The sequence below is a fragment of the Rhamphochromis longiceps genome, linkage group LG22, assembly GCF_057381845.1.
Source record: "Rhamphochromis longiceps isolate RC_006_pf linkage group LG22, R_longiceps_female_GT1.1, whole genome shotgun sequence".
NCBI lineage: Eukaryota > Metazoa > Chordata > Actinopteri > Cichliformes > Cichlidae > Rhamphochromis > Rhamphochromis longiceps.
The window spans coordinates 6907034-6933428 of NC_140577.1; the positions used below are offsets into that span (position 1 = coordinate 6907034).

Consider the following 26395-nt stretch of genomic DNA (forward strand, 5'->3'; position numbering starts at 1 on the left):
AGCATTTCTTTACACATGTAACCCTGCACAGAGATGCCAAACTGACGGAAAGGTCGTAAAATAATAATATCAAGACAAAAAGGCAACGTTTAAAAAAATAAACCTTTTTAGAAGTTAGCAACAAGTTAACTTTAAATACACCTGCGAATAAAATGATACCCTATTTTAGTTTTCACTGATGGATTCTGGGGTTTTTTTTGGCTCTTTTTCAACAAAAACAACGGATGAATAATGACTGTGAATGAAAGTGCCAAAAACCGCATTTCCTCTCATGGCCACGTGAGGCCGGCTCTACAAACTCAAACTAAAAACTGTATAAAATCAAAGCTTCTCAGTCATCCAGGCTATGGTTGTCTTAAATGGTTAAAATGATGGCAGCTGGACAACTTTGTGGTTCATGAAGACGTCTCACCTCTCGTCCAAGAGATTTACAACCTGATGGAGAATCGTAAGGGCGTGGGAGGTGGTCCTGAGAGTCGTTGGCCCACCCTGTAATCTTCTGAGTCATTAGGAGTCACATGACCCAAGGCCAACCTGGCACCTAAAGGAGAAAGGACACTCGTTAGAGGATGCTAATCTTCACAGTTTGGACCAAGAAGGCAGATAGTTTGACAGAGTGAGGTGGTGGTTGACAACACCGACTATCAGACACCCACCATACTGTCTTGAGATCATTTTCTGGACGATTCAGCCGCCACTCACATCTACACCCACATGATCTTAGTAAGTCTCATGATGGCGGGTGGGCAGTGTCTCACAAAGGCTTCAAGTTGAGACATCGTCACAAATTAAAAAGATTAAGCCTCTGAAAGGTTTACTTGGTTTATCTGGAAAGCATGAAGGATGAACTCTAAAAAGATCTCAGCAAATATAGATGTATGAACCTATAATCCACGTTTACAGGCAAACCTTGCTGTTATACCCTCCGTTTCCACTGCATTTTATTTCAACTTGAATCCTTTCAGTTCACTTCTGTGAGTTGGATGAATGTTTGTTTCCCTCTGTTGCCAGTTTCAAAGCTCTAAAATCTCCAACATCGATGTGTTATCTTGGCTCAGAATTAACGTCTAACATAAGTCTGCTTTTTTTCTGAAGCTGCAGGTTTCCCGTTAAGCTATTCATTAGTTCACAGAGCCTGTCGTGCAGCAGGCCTAATGCAAACACACTGTGTGCATGTGTGCGACTCTAAATCAAAAAGACTTGGAGGGAAGAAGTGACTCAAATATAGTAGTGAGGCTCAGGCCTGTGCCAGTTCGTGTTTGTGTACTCTTTGCTTCAAAGCGGCCTGGTACTTGCGGTCACTTTGAAAGGCATGAATAACACTGACCAAACCAAAGTGACCACGGTTCATTCTGTCCTGGCCGAAAGGGCGAGTCCCAAATGCCAGGAATTAACGCTCTTCCCCATTTTGTTTTCTTTTGCTCTTCACATCTGCAACTTTATGGAAGCCTCGTCTGGAGAGATAAAGGGGAGGGGGAGAGGAGTGAGAGGAGATGAAGAGGCGGAGGTGAAAGAACAAACAGGGAGTTAAAGAGGAGAGAGAGGAAAAAAATGTGCCCGAGTGCCCTCAAAACCATACAAACCCAGCATAAATGAAAAATGACATTCCTGCGAGACAGAAGTGGTGGAACAGAGCGAGGACTGTCATCAGAGGGAGCAGTCTGGGATGACAGATGGACTGCAGGCAGGACGGGCGTAGATGGATTGAGAGTGGACAGAAAATGAGAGGAGTGCGAGTGTGAGTGTACACACAGCTGCAGAGGGTGGACTCAGACCTCATCATCTCCGGTGGAACCACCAAATAAACAGGACGGAGTTATTTTCAAATCCTCCATCGCCGTCTCACACCGACACAAACTGGGGAGCTTGAACACGACAAGAAACACATCAGGACCGAGAGGAGGGAGCTCAGATTATTGAGATTACTTACTCCACCACCTCCTCCCCTGGGGTTAGCGACTCATCGTGTACAGGAGAGACGATCCAGTCGGGCGTGCCCTTATCTGTAACAGCGTAATTACCTAAGAATGTCCGGTGTCTGTGGGCCGCTGTCTGCATGAATGAGTGAGTGAGTGTGGGCACGCACATGCAAACCAGAGAAATCGGAGACTTAAAGGCCTTTTCCATTAATTAGACTAGAAATCCTTAAATAAAAACTAATGATAACAAAAAACAAGGAAAACAAGCTGGAAATATCACTTTAAGACCTGAAAAAAAAAGTCAATGTACTCACAAAAATACCCCTAACTGACCAAGTGATGCTACCCATCTCACAAAATCAGCAGACTTTCATTTTTAATATCATGTAAATGAAGAAATATTATCCATTTATCGAGTGCAGTTATTATTTTTTTAAATGGTTAGTCATTCAGTGCAGGAGTATCTGACTCTCTGGTCTTTGGGAGTTTGAATTTAGGTGGGCGGGGCTAGTTAAAGCCATGCATAAAAGCCACACGGCTTCCATTCTTGCAGTGCAGGGGTCTCAAACTTCAATGAGCTGTGAGCCACTGCTGGCACGGTCACCTCATTGTTCATGCAGTACAAAAAGACCCCAAACAAACAAGAAAACTCCCACAAATATTTCCAAAAATCTAGTGTTTTGTTTTGTTAATTTTTCAAATATTGTGTAACAAGACAAAACTGCAAACGTGAACACATTTTTTCTCTCACCTCTTACTGAACTGAAGCTTTTCATTGAACTACTAAATAAACCAATGGCTACTCTTTCTGGCCAGACACGTGGCAGCACTTCTGCTATAAATTTGTTTGTATTTAACAAAACAAAAATGCAGACATAAGTGTGCACGTTAGTTTTGGACTCTCTCACTGAACTAACACGGCCAATCCCTCAACACGTTTGTGCTCTCTGCTCATGTTGCCTTCATATTAAATCATTTTTTACTTTTAAAGACTTTATTTTAACATTGCACTCAACAATACACAAATCCTCCCTGACAAAAAAGTTACTTCTGGGGCCAAATTGCATTACATTTCTTCAGGTCAATATAAGGGCCGCAAGTAGGGGTGAGGTGGGCCGCAAGTGGCCCCTGGGCCACAAGTTTAAGACCCCTGTTGTAGTGTAAAGAGGTATTTTGGGAGCAGATTTAATAAACTGCCCGTTTACAGATCAAATGATCAGAGTACTCTTGCCCTTAACAACAGTATGGCTCTTATTTCTTTATGACCAGAGCTATGAGAGAGTCCTGGCACTCAAACATCCCAGCTCAGTTGTGCAGTGGGGCAGATTTGGTGCTAGCAGAATAACCTCCAACTAAAACCTTATCTTGGGGCAGCTTTTAAATCAGGTTTGTCCAGTGATCATAAACGTGAAACCTTTATGTACGGATGATCATTAAAATTAAAGTTACTTTAGATGTTTAATGCTTTAAATAAGTGAACACACACATATTAGTGTTGCTTCTAGGACTTTGGATAAGATTAAATACCTCGTAGAGATCAGGAAACACCTTTAAAGGGGTTTTGTGTAGTTCATGCATTAGAACACACAGAACAGCAGAGCACTGAGAATTTTCTATGATTTATGATTGCAAAGTCTGAAATTTACAGCAAAGTCATCTGCTGATGCATATGAGCCACATGTTTGATGCCCCTGACCTGGTGCATAAATCAGGGCTTCAGTTCAGGTTGGAGTTGTTGGGACCGGTGACCTCTTGCTTATATTAATAATAACTAATAAGTTGTGGGTGCTTCGGGTCACATTCACACATCAAACTCGGCTGCTCTTACATACACAGACGCAAAAGACAAGAGGTTTTACTGCAAGCATAATTTTAATACAAAAACAGAACAAAAAAATTGTTTATAATTTTAGTTTTTTTTTGTTGTTTTAATTTTACACAAGTGACTCATAGTAACACCCCCTCCCCTCCCTCCATGTTCTTATCACACAGAGTAGCACAGCATCAAAAGGTGGTGGACTCGTCTCCCGATCCCTCCCCCCTCAGAGAGACAATAAATAAATAAAAATCACCTTATGATGTCTTCTTCTTCTTCCTTATTGTAAATTCATTAGTTTTCATAAACTTCATCTCTTACACCGAGATAACACAGAGACAAACTCGAGCCCCGCCAAAGATGGAGCATTTGGAAAAAAAAAAAGAAAAGCCTAGAAGAAGAGACGCTGGGGAGGGACACGAGGGAGGACGCCCGCTCTCATTGGTCCGCTCAGCCCAGGTCCCCTGTCATTCATATTTGTAGTTCTCTCTACACATGAAGGGCAACCCCCTTTGGTCGTGGTCAGGAAAACTGTAGTCATTAGCTTTAAAGAAAATGTAACAAAGGCTGCCACTAGAATCAGCGACCTAGTGAATGATGTCATGTTACAACAGAGTAGAAACACACGTTACACACAGATCACGTCGAAACAGCGGAGTGGGCATCTTCTCGGTACAAAAAAGAGAAAAAAAAACTTTCACCATAATACTAAATCACTCTCTGCCAACGGTGATATGACATGAAAAATAAATAGATCTTTCTCTCAAGCTAGAAAACAAAACTGGATTATAAATTAACCAGAAAACAACGAGAAGAAAAAAAACAAAAAGACATTCGCAAATTAAACGTTTGCATACAGTGACTCAAGTCATTGACCTTTATTCTTTCCTATAAGAAAGACACACGCGACACACACATGCGCGCACACACCTTTTGAGTTTGAGAGTGCGCGTATGTGCTGCTGGGCTGCAGAGGAAGAGACAATTAGTGCATGCTGGTTGTCGGACTCTCCGAACGCGCTCGTTTACGTCAGGTTACGCATGTCGTGTATTGTCAGTAATGTGCTGTTAGTTGAGTGTGTCGCCATAAAAATAGTCCTCTCTATTGCCAGTTTGTGATTTCTTATTTCTGTGTGTGTCGGATTGTAACGCAGACATGTGACAAAACCGCCGAGACGCACACCCGCGAGGCCCGTCTTAACGTTCCAGCGGTCGGGAGGAGTCGGCTCTGCGGCGTTTGAGTGTGTGAGAGTTTGCCCTCAGCTGCAGCAGCGCCACCGCCGATCCTCCGAGTCTGAGGTTGGCCGCTGTGGGAGCCAGACAGCGTTTCCCGCCTCCGTAGATCTGCTGAGGTGACTCTTTTTCTCGCCAACCAACGCAGGGGAAGCGACATGGCAGTCGTTGCATATTTTCTTTTTTAACTCATCGCTGAGGCATCTGGCCCACAAGCCAAAATAATAACCCACAAATTCCTTCTTTTTTTTTTTTTTTTTTCTCCTGAATGCCACTTGAGCTTTTTTTGTTTTTGTAGCTGTGGCGGCGGCGGTGGCGGCGTGTCCCACTCCCTGCACCGGCTCTGTGTTAAAATGTGTGTTTGTGTGTCTGATCGGGACAGGAGTTTGTAACACAAAGTAAGGCAGCATCACATCGGGTCGGTCTGTGTTTGGTTCCTCGCTGGTGGGGAACTTCTGAAAGACGAAGCAGGAGACTGGAAGGCAAACTGGGGTCGCTTCTTAAAGGGGAACAGTCTTTTTTTTTCACCCCACAGACTCTGGCCTGAGACCGCCAGACCAGAATCTTCTCCTCTTGTGCAGGTTTTCAGTCGGCTGGGGAAAGAACGAGACGGAGATTCACTCAGCTCATCCACCTCCTTCTTTCTCCTGGAAAGTATCAGTCATAGTGCACACATTCTAGACAAGCCCTATGGATGGATGCTCAGAGTGACGCTGGTACACCCAAAATGGCAGATAATAGTGGCCCACCCACTGCAAGTTCCTCCAGTTTCTCTGTGGGTGGGTTTATTTCTTCGCAGATCCCGGGGTTTTTGGGCTGGGGGTCTTCTTGGAGATGGTGGGGATCTTGGAGGGTTTGGCCCCACCGCCCGGTCGTCGCGGGGTATCTGAAGTGTCGGAGCAGACGGACCGAGCGTCCTGGAGCTCTGATGCGTCTGAGGCGTCGCTGCCACGGCGACTGCTGGCCCTGCTGCCGGCTCGGCTGCCGGCTCGGCTGGTGGGACCGCTGGCTGTGGACCCCCCTCGCTTGGGATCTAACAGGAGAAAAGAGGGAAACGAGAAAAAAAAAGACAGTAAAAATGTGCTGACAAAAGCAGAGCATGCATTTGTGCAGATTCACATTTAGTTTGCAGCACTGTGGCTGTGGAGGCTGCCATGTCTGTGGGTTGGCCGAGACCACAGACTGCATATACAAGATAGACGCAGCCTCTTTGATGTCACCCAGTGGTTTGTGAATTTTCTTTGATCTTCAACCACAGCTGTCATCATCTTGGCTTTTTGTGGGGTCAGAGTAGCCATATTTGTACGAAAAGGGCAGACTGCTGCAGACTGTTGGCTAACAGTAGCTAGCCTGGTTTGTAAGCTTAATTTATGGACTAGACACAGACACCCAATAATGAATCTTAACAAGCAAATAAAATACTAGTATTTCACTCTCAGTAACAACCTGTGCATAAACCTTTTGGACATGGCCTATTAGTGCAATTAAGCTATTATTATTTGACATATAACCGCGTTAAAATGCTGCAGAAGTTACCGAAATAATTAGTCTACTACAACATCAACAGGTGACTTCACAACATAAATCACTCAGTGAACAGCTGCCATGAAGGGGAAAACTATGACTCATGTTTCTTTCTGCTGTAACGCTGGACATTTTAACCCTGGAGTGCATGGAGGCTAACTCACTTCAGGGGACAGCCTCCAAGTGGCCGTTAGAGGAACTGCAGTTTTTGGCATTTTTACGTTTTAGTCTCAGATGTTGACACAAATTTATGAGTAGAACTGAATTCAGTTATCTGAGAGTAAATATCTCAGCAGCAACAATGCTGTGAATTGGCTGTGAATTAACACATTCGCTGACGTCTGTTGGTCACAGAAGTAGGAATTTTAAAACCTGCCCTGCATTCAAGGAGAGAAGCCCCACCCACTTTACAATCAAACCTCCTGGTAAGTCTGGTCTTAGCAGGGACAGGGGCTTACTTTGAACTGTGAGTCCTGCAAAGCTAATCTAGTAGAGTTAATGAATAAAAATATAGAGCTTGCAATTAGCAGGTCTTCCTTAATGAAGTAGATAAGTAGCCAGGACACATGGCTGGTGTCTCACCCGTCCGCGATGGTTTGCTGGTGTGCGTCGTTCCACCGTTCTCCCCGGTTAGCGAGCCTCGGCTCGAGTGGAAGGTCGGTCTCTTTAACTTGGACCCAGATGGCGCCCCCTGCAGGAGCACATGGCAGACGTCAGCTGAGGATAATTTCATTGTTATCACTTTAGACACGCACACAGACACACACACACACACACACACACACACACACAGGGGATTTAACACAACATATCACATCCACATGGACATGAACAAAAACAGATCTACAAATAAATAATAAACAACACAAAGAAACGTGTTAAACACAAAAACACCAACAACATATGAACACTATATTAAACACTACTATTAATTGTGAAGGTATGTGTTTATAAAACTATGTGACCACATGAAACTATATGTAATAAATCTGCTGATTAGTCCTTTAATTTTTTTTCTTTATTATTTGCTCTTTTTTTAATACAGAGGATATCTCATCAACTTGCTTTTATCTAATCAAGAGTTAAAAGCCACAAAATAATAATTTTACTGTCATTTCAGTTAAAGAAATGAAGCGACTCAGCTGAGAAATGATAAATAAATGCACTAAACTGTGCAGGTTTTATCCTTATTCTCCTATTTTGACACAAAAAAAACCAAAACAATTCAAGCAAAGCTCAAAATCACCCCAGCCAAAGTAAAGCTTCCCATGTGAGAGCACCTGCAAGTGTGCATTAGTGCATTAGCGCGTTCAGTGGAGTGGGGTTGGGTGGGGCAGGGGAGTTGGTTGGGTGGGTGGGTGTGTTACCTCGTGCCCAGGAGTGGTGTGGCTGTGACCGAGATCTGGGCAGCAGTGGCACTTGGTTGGCGTTGGAGTTTTACTGTGTGCCAGCCAGGGCTTGGCATAGTCACGCGAGTGAGTATGGGACGACTGAAGGGAGGAAGGGAAGCAAGGAAGGAAGGAAGGGTGGAGGAGAGCAAAGCAGCGTAGGGAAGAAGCAAATGAAGGAGGGGGTGTGGGGAGGAGGTGTGGGGGCATTGGATGGACAGTTCAGCGCAGCAGATTAATGTGTAAGAGTGGATCATTCATTTTTTTTCCCATAAAGAGAGACCGCATCAATGCAGGAAGGACACGTTTGCAGCGAGGTTAGCAGGGTTGAATAAGAGGAACGTGGGGAAAAGGCAAAAAGATGAAAGAAAAAAGAACAAAACATAAAATTTCACAGTTAGGGATGCGGTGATTTCTGACAAACAACAGGAGGATGACAACAAATCAACTATGTTACAATGCATAAAAACACAGTTACAAATGTGCACCACCTCGCACACACACAGCGTTCACATGACAAACAGAAACATCACTGACATCAGATGACGACACTAAGAAATAACAATGGTCTGTTTGTCCTGACAATGACGATGTTTCCATTTAACAAACACTCCAACACACAACAGAAGATGAGCATGAAAGACTGTGTGTGTGTGTGTGTGTGTGTGTGTGTGTGTGTGTGTGTGTGTGTGTGTGTGTGTGTGTGTGAGCTACAAAAATCTAGGGACCCTAGGGAAGGGTCAGGGAACTCCAGGCCTCAAGGCCCAGTGTCCTGCAGGTTTTAGATGCATCCTTGATCACAGCTTGAACACAGCTGATTTAAAATACCTCCTCAACATGTCTTGAAGTTCTCCAGAGCTGATAATGAGCTAATCATTTGATTCAGGTGAGTTGACACAGGCGGATATTTAAAACCTGGAGGACACAGCCCTTGAGGCCTGGAGTTCCCCACCCTCGCTCTAGGGGGAGACTCCTTGGAAAGGCCGATCAGCCAGCTCTGGAAAATTTAAAAGCATAAATTTTGGACTTTCCTACTGACAAAGAGCTCCCCCTTTCATATTACACCAAAGTTATTAAGTAATATATAGCAAAAATTACATTTGTTTTTCTTGACATTCCCTAACCAGAATAAAACAGGTGGTTAAAGTAGGGCATGCTTTAAGGCGTGTCTGACAGCGTTCCCTGATTTCTCAGTAAGATCAACGCTACGTTTATTACGTCTGAAAACTAACTTCATACTGCCAAGGCCATCTTTTATATCTTTAGGTCGAGGGCACTTCTACACTTCATGCAGAATGTTTGCTTTTAAGTAACAAGCACATTTCAGCATGTGCAGTGGGATTCAAGGCTTTTAATGTTTTGGGTAGATAACTTGATCAAGTAATAAGAAGTTTCATTTCCTATGATAGTATCAGATGTGTGTTTAACCATATTTTCTAGTATTTTGAATATTACTTAAAAGTGTTACAAAACCAACTTTTAAACCACTATTAGTTCAAAATTTACTGTAAATGTTTATTACTCAGTGCTTATATCCCTGCTCTGTCATTAATGCTGTGTAATGACTCGAGGGAAAAACCTTACCCTGGATGATGCAGAGGCCGTCGGGGTGGCTGGGGCAGAGGGAGCAGAGGGGAGGGAAGCTCCACTGTGGGAGGCCGAGGAAGAGGAGCGGGTGGGCGAGGCGTTCCGAGAGCCCGGCTTGGAGCGACGGCCCCGGGACCGGAAGGCGGCCAGACCCTGAGACGCTCCTTCAGGAAGGATGAACTTCTCCCTTAGCTCCAGGTTGGTGCGACCTCGAGCTGGACATAAAGAGACGGACAGGGAAGGGAACAATGAGTCTGGGTTCGAGTCGGCTCGGAGGTTTCCTCCAGCAGGGGGCGGCAGAGGGAGCGAGCAGAGTGAGGGAGAAAGTCAGTGCTTCCTTGGCTGCAGACGTCAGAGTCGGTGCATGTTTCTTTGAGAGTGCGCGTGAGCAGAGCAGGTGTTTGGTCGGGTGGGGTTTCGGGGACTGAGGGACTGTTAAGTGCACTTCGGTTGAGTCATTTTTAAGGTGGGAGGCGAGCGAGGGGCGTGTTTTGTTTGAGTGCAAAGGTGGGAGCAAATTAATTACTGCGATACGCAACGAAAGTCAGCTAGTCATCGACACTGGTGGACACGAGTTCGGAGACACAATGCCATTGCTTCAGAGAAAGACTATAAAACTTGGTGGTTATTTCAAACTTATTTTCCTTTATTGTAAATAACTTCTTGAGGCCCACCTGCAGTACTGTTCTCACCCAGCAGGGGGCCACATTGCAAATCAGTTTGATACATCATTTATGAAATAAAGGGAAACTATCAATATTATTGGAAATGTAATGTTTATGCCAAAAAAATAAAACTGAATAAACAGGTAGTTTAATTGTGTGGCTAAGAAGCAGGCCACCATGCATGCTTCGTAACACCTGTATGAGCAAACTTTACAGGTACTGACAGCAGCCCACTCGCTGCTTCCTGATGCTGTAAACAGAGAAATAAGACTGATAGACTATTCTATAGATCACATATAAAAGTGAAAGACTCCTCCTTAAATAACTCCTTAAGCAACAGCACGCGTCTCTGCTCTCATAATCTGCAAATTGTGACTGAGTGCCACACTTTCGTTGCGTATCTGCTTAAAATCGTCTGAGCGCGCTGGAAGCAAAGTGCAGCTGCTCTTATGCTGTTTGTCAACAAGATCTCAAGTAGTTTTTCACTTCTTGCTGCAAAGGAGCATCTCAGCTCTGCTGTATACACACAGATTGTGTATAAATACATGTGGGGGTCATGCCTGGTTTATGCTTAGCAGGAGAGAACCCAGAGATTCAGGGTTTCTCCCGTCTTCAAAAAACACTCAGCGGCATTCTTGGACAAAAAGTGGTGCAGCAGCCCCAGCAGACAACAGCAAGCCTGGAGAAGCCAGCCACAAAAAGAGAGAGTGGAGAGACCGAGGACAACGGGAGGGTTCAAGAGAGAACAAATAAATACAGAAAGAAAGAGAGAGGGAGAGAGGACACAGATTCAGAGTGGAGGAGAAATGGAGTGAAAGAAAAGAGTGGAAAAAATCTTAAAAAGAAGAAGGAGAGGAGGGCTGCAGCTAGCTCGTCCCGAGCAACTGAATAGCAAGGCCAGTCAATTAAACGGGTGCACCCTGTAATTATGTCCCCCCTCAAAGCCAGCCAGCCAGGTGCACCCTGTAATTGTGTCTCCCACCAACCAGCCATCACATTTAAAGGAGCCGCGTTGGAAAGCCAGCGTTATTAGAAACCCAGGCTGGCCACGCCCAGGTCTAAGACACCAATATTTTTCTCCTACAAATCAAGAGTTTTTACGTTCTTCTCTACGAAGCAGACAAAAGAGCAGCTCTGTCTTTACTTAGTACTCATAGTGACCGCTGTATTTTTTTTTCTGTGTTTATTCATTTAGTTTTACACACGCTCTCTTCTTGTCTCAATAATGTCTTATTTACGGATTTACTTTGTAAAAATCAGCAAACCTCGAGTTACATCTAAAGACCAGGGGGTTGGCCAAATCCTGCTTTTTACTGTGAGTGAGGAAAGCATGACGCAAACATGTGCCACACAGACGGGACTGACATGAATGCCTTCAACGCACAAACCTGACCACGGTTATAAAGAGCACACACACGTGAACAAACACACATATATAGACACACAGAGGACAGCTGTGGTTAAAGATGGAGATGAATGGATGGATGGATGGATGGATGGATGGTGAGTGAGAGACAGAGAGGAAGTGTAGATACCTCGGCAGCAGAAATAGCCAGGAGTGACTGTCACTAAGAGACACAAGAGACAACGTGAAATAACTGCATGCTGGAAGTGGAATGAAGAAAGTCTCTCTCTCACACACACACACACACAATCCTAAGACTGTTTAACCAATCTGTTAAAAAACAGCTTTAGATACACACGAGCCCTAAACACACACAAACACACACACAGCTGAACTCTTGGGGTCCGGACGAGTGTCGGAGACCCCTGAAAGGTGTTGGAAAAAGGGAACAGATCAGGATTTCAGGGCTGGAGCCAGCAGCAACAGTAGGGGAGGAACAGTGGGGAGACATAATGTTAGTCAGGTGATCACAGTCAGCAAGGCACAGCAATAAGGCCAAACCACCAAACCAAGGAAGAAGAAGAGAAAGGGGAGAACGATAAAGATAAGAGCAACAAAAAAAGAATGAAGAAGAAGAGAAAAAAAGAAAGGTGGAAGCCCAGGGGAACACAAAAAAACAATCAAAACCAAACCAGACGGAGGAAACACAGGCAGCTAAGAGAAAGCGTGAGAGAGAGAGGAGAAATCCAACCTATACGAGATGAGATGGAGCTACTCGAATCGGAGCGGAGAATCTTTATTCCTGGATGTTGCACTGAGAAGAGAGAAAAAAGGGAGAGAGGGAAAAAAAAGGAAGGGAATAAAGAGAAACTGAGGATCATGCACCATGCAATACTACGTTTTTTATTTAAGAAAGAATGAACAGAGAGAGGCCGAGGAGAGGACGTGTGTGTATACAGAAATAAAACGTGACGAGATAAGATGATGATGAAGATTGAGTCCTTTGGGATCGACAGAGGATGGGCTCGGAGGGAAATGACAGATTGGGGAAGAGAGATGGAGACAGAGAGAGAGAGAAACACCACTCCGAGGAGCACAACAATTACACCGACGTCACTGGAAGAAAACACTGGATAGAAAAATGAGACGGTGCGCTTCACTGCATCACCTGCTGACAGAAAAACTAAAGAAACTTGAGTCGGTTTGTGTGTTTTGTCCTTTATTTCGTGTTTTGTCTCCGTTTGCGTTCAGCCACTTGTGTTCGGCGTTGTAAACATGTTGAGAAACATCTTTGAGGGTTTGTTTGCTTTGGTGTGATGGTGTCTTAAGTGCTTGTGCCTGACCGATATATACCACTGGATATTTTTTCTCAAGATGGTGCCCCATTCATTTAAAAAAAGCATCTTAGTCCCCATAAATGGCTTCAAGTTTTAATGATGAGGCTTTTTTAAAGATCCTTTTCAGACCTAAAGCCTACAACTAAAGCTAAACTAAAAAGAACTGATACTTAGTAATAATAAAACTGCATAAATGATCTAATCAGATTTTAAAGTTTTTTAAAAATAAAAAAAAAATATATGTAAAAGCAGTTAGAATCATGAGATAAAATAAATTGTCAACTAAACCTGACAGACAAATGACTAAAAGAGATAAAAGTATCAATATAAAGTTGGAAAATGTTAGCTAATCATAATGGAAGTTTAAACTGTTGCTTAAACATAACAGATAAACATTTGAAAAAGAATTAAATTAAAAAACTAATTAACACATGTGGTTAGGAGTTAACTGTTAAGAGATAAACAGTTACAAAAAGATTTAAGTAGGAATGAGAAGCTGGAAAATATCAGCTTAACGTACGAGCTAACAGTTTACTAATGCTAATGCTAGCTAAAGCTAAAAAGTTCATAATTACTAACTTGAAAGTTATAGTTAATGGTTTGAGTTAGCTTAAAATATATAAGAATCAAAAATTGTATTAATCATAACTGACACGTTTCTAAATAAAATCAGGAATAAAAAGTTATAAAAGTTATTAGCTAAAAGCACGATTTGCAGTTAAAATTCTTAGCCACAAAGCTAAAGTATAGATAGTGTATTAAAAGTTTTAGCTAAAAATAAAATGTTGAAAATCGTCACTACACATAATGAAAAGTTGTTTAGTAGAGTGCTAACTAAAAGTTAATCATATAAATTTAAAAGTTTGCCAACAAACAAATTCTGATTATAAAAGCTAAGAATAAGATATATGCTAATAACAAAGCAGATCTAATTTAAGTTTAATTGAGGTGAAAATGTAGAATTATTATGTCAGAATTATTTCCAGTGTATACACTAATCAATATAATTATTTTTCACAGCTAATTATTTACTTTTTATTATTTATTTTTACTTTTTTCCAATCAAAAATGCATGTGTCAAATTGAAATTGTGCTGATATGCCTAAAAAAAAGCCCCATTGTAATCCAGTATCGGTCAGGCTCGTGTGTGTGTGTGTGTGTGTGTGTGTGTGTGTATATAAATGAGAGGAGGCTGATCTGTTTGTGTGCCCACTTTGCTCACCTCTGCATGGATCGTTCTTGACCAGAAACTCGTCTAGAGCCATCCAACCTCCTCCGACTCTCACCATCACCGTGCTGCGCAAAATCCTCACCAAACGCAGCTGCTGAGAGTCTCCAAACTGGGGCAGGTGACATAAAAACGGAGGGAAGAAGGGCCAAAAAGAGTGGAAACAGAAGAGGGAATCAGGGGGAAAAAATTAATGAGTAAAAACAACTATTTGGTTTCTAAAGATTTACAACCATCACACCAAGAAGCCCAAGTACCAAATCTGAGCATCGTTTCTACTCCATGCACTGACAGAAAAACCATGCACTGACAGAAGTTACAGATCTCAGCCCAGTTCACCCAGCCACTCATATCCACGCATCGTCACACACAATATAAATCAATCATGTATTTATATTCAGTCTTTGAAGTTTTCTAACGTGTTATTGTTTTTCAAACCGCCCAGCGAAGCAGACCTCCAAGCGATACCAGCACAGAAGGAATTTTCTGGATCTCTCTCCAAGCAGCTTGATTTGTTTCCCAGCTTCAGTCCCAAGCACACTATATATCACCGAACCACTAATTACCCCTTCAGCCATGTCACTGTCGCCAGCTTCGCATTGTGCAATTTGTCACTCTCAACACCAAACAAATCACAGCAGAAACACAAGCGGACGGTGAAACCCGCTTACACGTTGCAAAGCCACAAAGGAGTGCTTCTTCCTTGAAAACGTAAAATTAAATAAATACAGATTTACTGTATCATAACGGTATTTTCTTCAAGTATACGGAAACAGGAAGCGGTGCACTCCTTCAGTGGAGAACGGGGAAGCAGCTTTCACACGTCCACTCGCAGCAGCGGACGTCACTTTACCTGGTTTCCGAGGAAGAACTACAATAAATCCAGAAGACACGGAGCAGAGGAAGACAAAGGGAAGAGAAAGAGAGAATGAAACAACAAATACCGACAACTTGAATCTGTGATGTATGAAAGGACACCATTTATCTGTGTGCAGTGTTTTCGGAAAACTCAAACTTGGGCTCACAATTAGTGGTGAAAGCAAAAAGAAGCCGTGTGCGGCAGTTACGTCAGCGATGTGAAAATGGGTGACGATGAAGTCGAGACAGGAGATGGAGTCAAAGACAGAGAAGAAAAGAGAAGCCAGACACACACAGAAGAGCAGAGAGACAAACACTGTGACGATTAGTATCCCCAGCGTCCTGCAGTCTGACGCTGGATGTCATTACCCACTGGGTAATGATGGAGTGGACACAAACTGTAGCAGTGGTAGTGATGGCCGATCCAGGAAATGCTGCTGAAAACGGTCAGAGCTGAGGTCTGCTGTATAATGCTGCACAGACACACACAGACTGCTGCTGTCTGCCACGTTGTGTGAAGTTCAGTCTACAGATAATGCAAGTGCACTCACATTTATATGACTTTCTAGTCTTACTGACCAAGCAGCTTATATTGCAAGACACATTTAACCATAGAGCGCCTCATCTACCTCATAACTACAGCCAATTTAAATTCATCAATAACCAGTGCTAACCCCTACACCAACGTCCGGAGAATTTTCCTAAAAGGTGCAGTAACAAGGCACCTCCTCTGTAGTTAGATTTTGGATTAAAATTAAATATATTCAGTCATTTTTCACTTAATCTGTTCATGTTGGTCCAGTTTTTTGGTGACCCGTACAGTTAGGTTCACATCTACTCCTCTATTTTGATTTTATTTTAGTTTCAAGCCAAGCAAGCATAGTTTCTGAAACTAGAAGAAATTACTGTTTAAACTGAGTTCTTACAGGTATTTTTGCTTTTGGTTCAATAAGGTTTTACTGTGTTTATGCCAAGAAAACACATCTTCCACATAAGAAGGCAGATTTTAACCAGGTTACTGGTGATCTATGAATGTAAAGGTTTATAAAAAAATATTCATGCATGCTTGGGTGTACCAAAATACTGGCTGTTACCTCCAAAAGGGTAAAGGATTACAATACAGCCAATGATCTCCCACAGGACAGTCTTTAAAGTCTTTCATCTTTATGGCGTTCATAAAAACAAATACAGGAAAACACTTTGGCTCCAGGTCCATATCAGCGGTTCTCAGACACTGAATAAACTTTACTCCTCACAACCCAGAATTTAAATATCCCCAACAATTAAACAAAAATGTATTTCAGTGACATAAAATTTAGAACGACATCATCAAAAACTCTGTTAACTAGTTTAAGATTCACTCCACATTTTTCCTGCAGAGAACCAGGTTTTACAGTCCAACAGTAATTCAGTTACAGCTCCTAATTCCCACCCTGCTGTGTGTATCTGTGCTGTCGCATTTACAGGATTATTAATGCTTTGTGATGAAAAAGACAGCCATCCCGCAGTTGTTATAAACATGTTCTATCGATGTTATGACATATTATGACAGCGACAGCGTAAACACTTAAATACACCATGATTATCATGATGTGAGATGGACACACGTGCGTGAAATGCTGTGAAGTTAAGTTGAGAAGTTAATGAAGTGCAGTCACAGTCAGTAATGAATAATGAACCAATCAGAACAGAGTCAAATGGGATTCACGGGTAAATCTTAGCAGTCATGCTTAGATTTCTACTTCCTTCTCTTCGTTCGCTTCACACATTAAAATAATCTTTGTTTAAACATTGATTTTGGGTGCTGTCACACCCACTCTTGTGTTAGGTGTAAATTTGAACCTGAGTGTTTGTTTATACTACTTCGACCTCATATGCACCTCAAAAGGTTGCATACTGCTACACAATCAAAGTAAATCCCCTTTGACCCAGTTTTTTAAAACAATTCCTGTTAAAATATATTTTTTCCAAAAGTTATTATTTGAATCTTTATTTTATCTCTAACAGTAGATCGATAAATAAAGCTGAACTTACCCGGTATTTGTTCTCGCCTATCTGCTCCACCTGGAACCTCTTGGCACATTTACACTGGGCTACCTGCCGCGTCACCTGCACAACCACAGACCAGACAAGACGTAAATAACTGACATGTTTTGAGCTAAATTTATAGCGAGACGTTTTTCTAAGCTCCCTCTTACCTCATCCTCGATCTTGTCGGCGTCAGTGGTCGGCCTGTAGGCATCCTTGTTGGGGTGCAGAGCAGCAACAAACTCGTAGTAGTCTATGTAACCGTCTCCATCCCTGTCAAAGATGTCTGCCACGGCCGTCATCTCCAGCTTACTGGTTGGAAATTCTGAGGATATTAGATATGATATTTACCGTCTTTGAAATATAAAACAAAACAACAATATAAACACAAAACAAAACCACTGCAGCTTCGTACTCGAGGCCAAGATGCCGTCGATGAACTCCTGCCGTGTGATCTTGCCATCCTGGTCTTTGTCGATGCGTCTGAAGAAATCCATGACGCGGGACTTCTTGTGGTTCATCCAGCGCATGTACTTCTTCCTCCACACGTCAAAGTCAAAGTTGGCAAACTCCTTGAGCTGAAAATGGACAACAGTGGCATTAATTAGGATTCAAAGTACACAACAGATGCAAATTAGCTTAAGCTAACTCTGCTACAAAGCATTTAATGGCAATATTTATGTTAATCCCAGAGTCAGAACCAGACACGGAGAAGCTGCATTCAGCTTTTATGCTCCTTATATCTGGAACAAACTCCCAGAAAGCCTCAGATCAGCTGAAACACTCAGTTTATTTAAATCCAGGTTGAAGACTCACCTGTTCTCAGCTGCATTTGAATAAAGCACCAAATCCACACTTTAAGCTTAAATTTCAAAACTTACATTTAACTACTGATTTTATCTACTGTTCTGATTTTATCTGTTTTGATTTTATATACTGTTGTTTGTTTGTTTGTTAATTAGTTAGTTAGTTTATTTGCTTGTTTTATTCAATTTTAAATCATGCTTTTTATTTGTTCTTGTTTCTAATGTCTCTGTAAAGCACTTTGAATCACCTTGTTGTTGAATTGTGCTATACAAATAAACTTGCCTTGCCTTGCCTAATGCTCTGCATGGTCCCTTTTCAAATAAAATTAATTAACAACAATAATAAAAAAAATACATAAAGTTTAATGTTTAGTGAGTGTGGGTAGCTTTGCTTGACCAAATTTAATGTACCTCCTCCAGCCTGTCCAGAGCATCGTTGAGTTTGCGCTGCCGGTCGAGAGCTAGAAGCCACACCTGCTGCCACCTGGCACACAGCTGGTTGAGTCGTGGGTTTCCCCCAGAAACCTGCATGGCCGCCTGCTGCTGTTGCTGCTGCTGGTGTTTTCCTGCAGAGAACAGGTAAAGCTAAACTAAACGGCACCTGCACCTTTCGACCACATTCACTAGCATCAGTGTGAAACAGACGTGGGAGATGATAATATTTGTTCGCTGAGAGGTAAACACAGGAGACTTACGAGCGCCTCTCCTCTCCGCCAGGCTGCTGGGAGGCTCGGCTGGCTTTCTTTTGTAGGTTTTTGTCACTTTGTCGACATCCGGCTGCTTCCTCGTCATCTCCTCCATAAACATCTGAGTACAGCAAACAGCAACAGACAGTAACTCAAATGTGCGTCCAAACATAGTCAGTCTTAGAGTGTAATACATTAAAATACTACGTCTGCGAGTTTAGTAAAAAGACAAACAACTGATGAGTCACTGAGGCTACTGAAGGACTCACCTGATGCTCTGTGATGAGGTTTTTGAGTTGTGGGATGTCCTGAGGCAGTGGTTCAGTGTCTCTTTGGACCAGTGTGGTCTCAGCCCACTGTAGCCATGACAGGAGCTCCTCCAGCAGGTTGGCATTGTTGAGCACTTCGGTCAGAGCCGTTTCCAGCCGCTGCTCGTGCTGTTTAGCCCAAGTCAGCACCTGCAGATTGAAAACGGTTATTAATTAGTCAGAAATCTCAACAACAAAGCAATACTTGTGACAAATATTGATTTATTTCTTCGTCACCTCCTCGAAGCGTGCCCTGATGATAGTGATCCAGTGTTTGATGGTGGTGATGGAGTCGGGGTGACACACGGTCAGGATGCCCTCTCCCATGCCAGCAGCCTTGTTCACGTCAGTCCTCTTCTCCTCCACTGTGCCCATGAAGTCCCGGTGTGTGTGGAGCAGCGCCTGCAGAGTCTCCGCCTCTTCGGGGAGGACGCCGCGGAAACGAAGCGTCTGCTCCGCCTCTGAGAGCCACTCCAGGAGCAGCTGCACCGCTGTGCGAAAGTCCTCCGCCTGACAGGCACACAGAGCATTTTTTTATGGATCTGCGATTGTCTGATTACGGAAAAATGTGGCGAAAAGTTTGACAGTGAAAGCAGCTGTGCAGCCGCCTTTCTGACCTGTTTGAGCGCCTGCTGCAGGCGCGTCTGCTTGGTGACTGATAGGGCACAGACTGTGTCCCAGCGATTGCTGAGCTCCTGAAGCTGAACTTTGACCCACGCTGTGTCATCGCGGCCGGTCTCCATCAGGTCACGGGCCGAACGCTTCAGAGCCTGAACGCTGCTGGTTCTCTTCCCCAGTTCTTTTTGGAAAGCCTGTAAGTGGGAAAGTTACCAGTCATGAGTGAACATAGCACACATGTTCACATAACAGTATAGTTCTGTTTGTTCTAATATACACACCTTATGCGAGTCCATGAGGTTGGACACCAAATCCAGGTCCCCGTGGACGGGCTGGTCTTCTGCTAGCTGAGGCTCCACTCGGTACAGCCAGTCCACCAAAGCCTGAAGAGCTTCAGCAAACTGACCAGAGAACAGCAGAGCCTCCTCCAGCTTGTGTTGTCTTGATGGAGAAAAGAAGATGACGGCTATTACTCAACAGATTTTATTTTTCACAGTAATGCAAACCTGTCCGGTGAAGCCGAGCACACCAGTTTCAGTGTTCATCTTCTCGTTACCTCTCCACGCTCTTGCCGCAGACGGTGTCCCATTTGTCACGAACTTCTCCCAAAAGGTTATCCAGTTTCTGCGTGTCTGCAGGCAGCTGAGCTTTGTCCCTCATGGCCCTCCCTGACCTCACCGTGGTGTCGTAGACGGGCTGTTTTGATCCCAGTGCTTTCTGAAACTCCTGGAGAGGCGGAAAAATGATGGGAGAGAAAAGACTGTAGCAGGAAATGGAGCAGTAAAGAAAACTGAATATTTGATGATGCATTTTTCTTCTTGTACCTTGTGCTTTGTCAGCTGTACTTTGATCTTATCCGGCTCGTTGGAGATCTCCAGCTCTGAGTCCAGCCTTTTCTCGGCTTCTTCTAACCAGTCTGTCAGCTTCCTCCAGGCCTCGTGGAACTAAAGAAAACAATTTGATGAAAACTTGTTTTAATGCACTTTTTTCTGAAGTTTTAGTCAAAGTCAATATAAGAGAGAAAACCACAGCGCTGAAACAATCCTCAGACTGACACAAAAGTTTAAATAGTCTTCATGTAGCCGCAACAAACCATCTTTAAAGAGCCTGTTTCTACCTGTTTGGCTCTTTTGCGGGCCTCATCCAGGTGTCGGCCTCGGTCCAGTGACCTCTGGACCAGCTTGTCCCAGCGGGCCTGGACGCTGAGCAGCAGGTTCTTGATCAGAACCACGTCCTGCTTCAGGCTGGCAAAGCGAAGCTGAGAGCCGGCCTTCTCCAGAGCCAGGACCTGCTCTCTGTGGGTGTTCACCTCATTGACAAAGACCTGGACAGACACAAAGGGTGGAAAGAGTTACACGCAACGCAAACAGCATGTTCATGACAATATCGAGAAACAAACAGGATCTGAAAAGTAAGCGATCTAAGATAAGTATTTTTAATGTTGCTACCTTGTGCTCATCAATCTGGAAGAGGACGGTGTCTAGTATGAGGCTGGGGGGCTGGGCCATGTTCAGGGTCTGCTCAGCCTGGGTCAGCCAGTTGATGGTGTCCTGCAGAGAAGTCTGAAAACCCGTGGCCAAAGAAACGGCCTCGTCCAGTTTTGCCTGGAAAGTTTCGAGAGTTCAGAGTTAACGAAAGAGCTGCAGAACACATGAGCAAAACAAAGAGAAGTGTATTCGTAAAGATTTACCCTGCGGTCGTCCATCTTGGTGTTGAGGCTGCCCCACTTGTTCTGCAGCATGGCCAGGTTCTGCTGGGTCTGGGTGGTACCAGGTCCTGCTTCTTCTCCTCCACGAGCCAGCAGCATGGACTCTCCCTGATCCAGCAGGCGATTGTACTGCTCTGCACGTAGAGTCACCTGGGCTTGGAGCTCCTGCAGACAGCGAGAGCACAAACAGAAGATGATGAAAAGGTGAGCTTCATCGTGTCTAACAGGCCGTTATAGAACAATACAAGCTATTAAACTTTTATAGCCTCCATATGCCAAGTGTCTCTCTGTGTGAAATGAAGAGTGCGTTTGTAAGTCGATACTCTGCAGCTGCACAAATTTTGGAGTCAAAGCACTCCGGCACTGTTACAGAATCCCGTCCTAACACTGAATTAGATATGTGCAGAAGACTTTTTTGCAACATTCGTTTGTGATCTGCGATAGGAAAGCATTCCTCAGCTGCAGTAACAACAACTAATGCACACGTGCATAATGTCACACAAACCCTAAAATGCTTCCTCTACACATGAATGTTTTTAAGCAGTTAATTATTTTGTTCACAGAGGCACCAAAAATACTCCAACATGTGAGACGTAAAACACTTCAGAAACATGCAAGAGAGACTTTAAATGGTGTAAATTGGCAACGTTGATAAATTCTAACAATTCAGTCACGCGGCAGATCGAATTCAGCTAGTTTCACTTTGGTTTTTATTACCGTGACGTGGATGTTATGGCCCAATCTCAATATCTGATAGCATGATAACACGTCACATAGACATCCCAGTCTGTACTTCAATGTTTATTTATTTTTTATTCTATAAAGTATTTTTTTTCTCTTTTTCAGAGTTATAACACCAATGTGTCTAACCACTGTGGACTGTGACGTGTGCCTGTGTATTGTCCCTGATGATGTGAGTATGAAGGTGTAACGTTACCATGTGTTGCTGTAACTGCTCCCTGGCGGTTTCAGGGAGACCGCCTGTTGGCTTGGCGGCAGACAGCTGGCTCTCGGTCCTCCTCAGCCACTGGAGGAACTCCTCCAACTCCCCATGGAAACCTTCAGCCTACAAAGACACCAGTGAGACACCAACAAGCATGAACAAGTTGAACCTAAACTGAAAATCATGTCATGAAACAATCAAATAGACCTATTATGATGAAATTAATGACAGAGCATCACAATCAACACTTCACAACCATTCAGATGATATAAGATCTACATCTAGCTCAAAAACAATCTAAACAATCACTATGAAATATATATTTTGTTAATTACCAGTCAAGTTAAATCTAACTAAAGCAAGCACAGATCTAATTTTCTGCTTCTTTGCAGTACCTGCTGCAGGGCGGCCTCCAGCAGTTTTTGTCGCTCCTGGGTTTTGAGCAGTAGACTCCCCCAGCTCTGGTTGAGCTGATCGAGCTGATCCCTCAGGTTGCCCGCCTCATCGCCAGGAGAGGACTCCAGCAGCTCAGCGGCAGCGTTGTTCACAGTGTCCACTGTGGCATGATGGGACAGCACATCATTACGTAAAACCTGGGAAGGAAAGAGGAAGAAAGATTTGAATGCTGGGATGGAAAAATATACGCATAAGTGCTCTTCAGAAAGTTAAAACTGATTACAGAGATACACTTCCTGCAGGTAATAACAGGACATACATGGTGTTTAGCCAGCTCAATTTCGATGGCCTTGGGGTCAGAGCTGACGGGTCGCTGTGTGTCCAGAGTGGTGTGTGTGTGGGTCAGCCAGGCCTGCAGCTCAGACAAGGCATGCTGGAACTGACCCAGAGCCAGCAGGGCAGCCTCCAGTTTGTGCTGTGGTAGAAGAAAGACAGTCAAATACACGCAATTCTACAGGATACTAACAAAAAGAACAATATCAACAGCTTCCTCGGGAGAAACAGAAGAGCTGAGACGAAGAACAAATTTCAGATTTTAAATGTTAAGATGTGCTTTCAACACCTGTCGTTGGGTGATTTTATCCCCCAGGTTTTCCCACAGGTGTCGGAGTTCGGTCAGCGGCTCCTGGATCATGTCTCTGTCGGTCTGGTCTGACACTTTCTTTAACAGCAGCTCCCCCTGGTGGCTCAGCTTCTCCATGTCAATCTGCTGCTGGTAAACCTCCACCTTGTACTGCTGCTCAGGTCAGTGGAGGCGCAAGTAGAAGAGCGAGGTGCGAAATAAGACAGAGAACAGCTTGTTGTTAGGCACTGATATACATCTGACTTTAAAAAGTGTTTGTAAGATATCTAGATTTTATACACAACTAGTGAAAAATCCAACTATCATTCCAACCTTAAGCTCCTCAATCTGTTGTTTGACAGTTCCCAGGTCAGTTCCCACAGTTGACATTTCACACAGCTTGATCACTGCGTTGTCCAGATAGTCAAACATGGACTGGAAAAATTACACAGAAATTATTCCAACAGTAATCCACGGGAACGTCCTGATCGCCACAGTGGTACAAAAACAACTGAGCTTTTTATGGTAGCACTGCTATACAGCTGTATCAAGAAAGGGCACAAACCTGCAGTGCATCCTGATACTGAACTGAGGCAGTCATGGCTTCCTCCAGTCTCTCCATCCTCTCTCTCCATGTTCGGTTCAGTCCCTCCCAAGCAGCATTCATCTGAGAGAGCGATAAAAAGAGTCACCGTTTAGTAAAACGTTTCAGAAGGAAGTGGTCACTTTTTCACAACAACGTGATCCTGGTTTAAGAATCAGATATACTTTATTAATCTCAGAGGAAATTGTGATTTCTAACCTCATCTATGGTCTTCTTGACTTCAGGCTTCTCAGTTTCTCCACAAGCGAAGATGAGGTCAGCTCCGAGGGTCCTGACAAACTCCAGCTCTTCCCTCAGGCCATCCGTCTCCGCCTTGATGGCCTAGCACATGCACAGAGGGACATCATAATGACTCGTTTAGCATAAAAATGTGGAGGACAAAGACAAAAACAAACATTTCAGCTGTTGATGAACTCTTTCGTCTTCACGAAGCATGTTTCTGCCTCCTCCATACCTCAGCAGCCTCAATCTGTTGTTTGATGAGCGATGGGTCCACTCCGGGGTCCTCCAGGTCTTTCACGATATCTTGGGAGTCTCGGAGCGTGCTCAGTAGCGCCGCCACGTCGGCCCAGAATTTCCCAGCCAGGTCCAAGACATCATTGAGTTTCCCCTCTCGCTCTTCAGCACGCTGCCGGATCTCATCCCATAGAGAGCGCAGGCGGAGGAGGCGGGAACGGACAGCTGCATGAAAACAGGAAAAGAGGGAAGTGACATTTTAAAGAGGTTCATATAGAAACGCTGCTGGTCAGACTGGGAAACACTTCTTAGGTCACACAATGCAGTCTGGTATCAGTTTCATATGTCATATTAGTTTGGATCCTGACATCTCATGTACTGCACTGGTATGTTTGGTCTATTCACTCCCACTACCAGTGCACAGTGAGGCCTTTCATGTTGAGGAGGGCTGCAGGGCATCAAAGCAGAAAGGCCAACACAACAAAGATGTGTGTGTTCTGTCTCACAATGTGCTGAGCAGAACTTCACTGCTGGTTCTCCTCTTTTCCTTTTCTTTTTAAGATTTGCGAACTGACCTGGTGACAATTAGAGACCCACTCTCTTCAGCTAGTGAACTTACTGGACTGGAGCCCACAATAAGATTGTAATGGTTTTTACAAAGGTTACAGAAGCCTCTTTATTCTGAACCACTCCGAATTTTGATGCCCTGTACTCTTAGACAGGGAAATGTTTTGTTCCAGTCAGAGCCTGAATTTTCCATTTCCAGTAAAAGGTGTCAGAGCTGCACTGTTCAGTTAGTAGCTTGTTTATAAGCCAGTTATACGGAGGACTGACACTGCCGAATTAAAACTAAATGACTAATTCAGTATAATCATTAATATGACATTAAATCCTTAATAATGCAATTATAATTGAATTAAAATATAGGCATTTGTTGATTTCTGAAATGTCAAACTGATCATTTTTTCTGAATTAATTAAATTACATTTCAGTCTTTTTATTTATTCAATTCAAATCATATACAGATCGCTCTCTCTCTCCCTCTCTCTATAAAAAACTTTTTATTTATTCAATTCAATTCATATCATATATCTATATCTATCTATCTATAAAAAAAATTTTGTGTGTGAATTGATCGTTTATTTATGATTTTGGCAGTTTTAGTCCTCCATAAACAAGATGTCATGAGATCAGTTAATCCAGCCCCTCATCGCTGGATGCAGAATATGCGACAAATACAACTTTGTGACCTGCCTGCTTCTTTTATGTCTACACATTGTGAAGCTGTCACTGACAGACAGCTTCATCCTCGAGTCACTCACCCTGAGCAGCAGGGTCGTCATGAGCCGCTCGGCCGATGAGCTCCTCGCCGCGGGCGCAGAGGGCGGAGAAGCTTGGCAGCAGTTTGTCCAGCTCTAGTCCCTGGGCTCGGTGCTCTGCCAGCTGCTCCCTGATCTTCTCCACCTCTGCAGCCACGGGGGGAGGCTGCCGAAGCCGCTGCACCGCCCCCTCCAGAGTCTCCAACAGTGGGTCCATCTTGTCGTGAAACTGAGGGCATAAGGAGACGTGTAAGAGGACGTTTTGACGGAGGAGAGAATTTGATAGAGTTCGATAGCTGGGCGACATGTTGAAAGCGGGAAAATACTGAGATATCGCGTAGGTGGGCAGCCATCTGTGGCAGACTGCTCAAACTTTTTTTTAATTATAATTTTTATTATAATTTCATTTCAGATTTCAAGAGAAAATGTAATAAAATATCACTTCTTCACTTTCAACAAGCCAGCCAGGTTATGTAACTATGACAACGCGGGACTCAAACCTACCACACAAAAGGGAACTATAAATGTAGCAGACGTGTTACAGAAGAAAGAACTCGTGGTTCAGCTCCTAAGAGGATAATCTTTCTAGAGGGAAATCAAACTGCTTGATTATGACAAAACAAATCTCATCTAACCACGAGGAGAGCGCTACATGATACAGAAGGACCTCTAGGACTTGAATCAAGCCTGGTGTAGACGCTTTATTCAAGCTTGCAATCATAAACCAAAGGGACCGATCTGATTCAATGTTTTGGTCACTCAGGGTGAGAAACAACATGATTCTTATGAATGTTTCAATCAATAAAACTGTAGCTGACACAAATCAATTCAAGTTAATTTTCCAGTGAATAAACGATTACTTTCAATACTGAACTTTAATCATTTATTTAAAAAAAAATCGATAACAGCTTTCATCCTGCAAATGTGAAATAAAAAGAAAGCCCAATGATTAGCACTTGATTTGTGAAAGTTTTATTGCTTTAGTATTGATTCATTTTTTGT

The 26395-nt window shown here is 43.5% G+C and overlaps 1 protein-coding gene across 13 annotated transcripts in view; it reads right to left on the reverse strand.

Annotated features, from left to right (window-relative positions):
- Window positions 1–4000: 4000 nt before the first annotated feature.
- The window catches only part of macf1a (microtubule actin crosslinking factor 1a), a 234715-nt gene continuing 212320 nt past the window's right edge, over window positions 4001–26395 (reverse strand). For 6 of the 13 annotated variants that reach the window (XM_085396334.1, XM_085396341.1, XM_085396330.1 and 3 more), the window contains 30 exons: window positions 25397–25622; window positions 24073–24299; window positions 23817–23939; window positions 23580–23681; window positions 23348–23449; window positions 23015–23188; window positions 22712–22867; window positions 22392–22589; window positions 21991–22119; window positions 21036–21218; window positions 20794–20949; window positions 20463–20669; window positions 20170–20289; window positions 19902–20071; window positions 19627–19786; window positions 19345–19539; window positions 18965–19237; window positions 18689–18877; window positions 18429–18540; window positions 18145–18299; window positions 17343–17505; window positions 17098–17252; window positions 16934–17008; window positions 14895–14912; window positions 14036–14153; window positions 12228–12290; window positions 9464–9681; window positions 7859–7981; window positions 7074–7182; window positions 4001–6000 (listed from right to left, as the gene is read on the reverse strand). In XM_085396334.1, coding sequence (XP_085252460.1) covers window positions 5753–6000; window positions 7074–7182; window positions 7859–7981; window positions 9464–9681; window positions 12228–12290; window positions 14036–14153; window positions 14895–14912; window positions 16934–17008; window positions 17098–17252; window positions 17343–17505; window positions 18145–18299; window positions 18429–18540; window positions 18689–18877; window positions 18965–19237; window positions 19345–19539; window positions 19627–19786; window positions 19902–20071; window positions 20170–20289; window positions 20463–20669; window positions 20794–20949; window positions 21036–21218; window positions 21991–22119; window positions 22392–22589; window positions 22712–22867; window positions 23015–23188; window positions 23348–23449; window positions 23580–23681; window positions 23817–23939; window positions 24073–24299; window positions 25397–25622 — 4647 coding nt within the window. In that variant the 3' untranslated portion in view covers window positions 4001–5752. The remainder of the gene's footprint in view (window positions 6001–7073; window positions 7183–7858; window positions 7982–9463; window positions 9682–12227; window positions 12291–14035; window positions 14154–14894; window positions 14913–16933; window positions 17009–17097; window positions 17253–17342; window positions 17506–18144; window positions 18300–18428; window positions 18541–18688; window positions 18878–18964; window positions 19238–19344; window positions 19540–19626; window positions 19787–19901; window positions 20072–20169; window positions 20290–20462; window positions 20670–20793; window positions 20950–21035; window positions 21219–21990; window positions 22120–22391; window positions 22590–22711; window positions 22868–23014; window positions 23189–23347; window positions 23450–23579; window positions 23682–23816; window positions 23940–24072; window positions 24300–25396; window positions 25623–26395) is intronic. The other 7 variants (XM_085396343.1, XM_085396339.1, XM_085396331.1 and 4 more) reach the window with 6 other exon arrangements.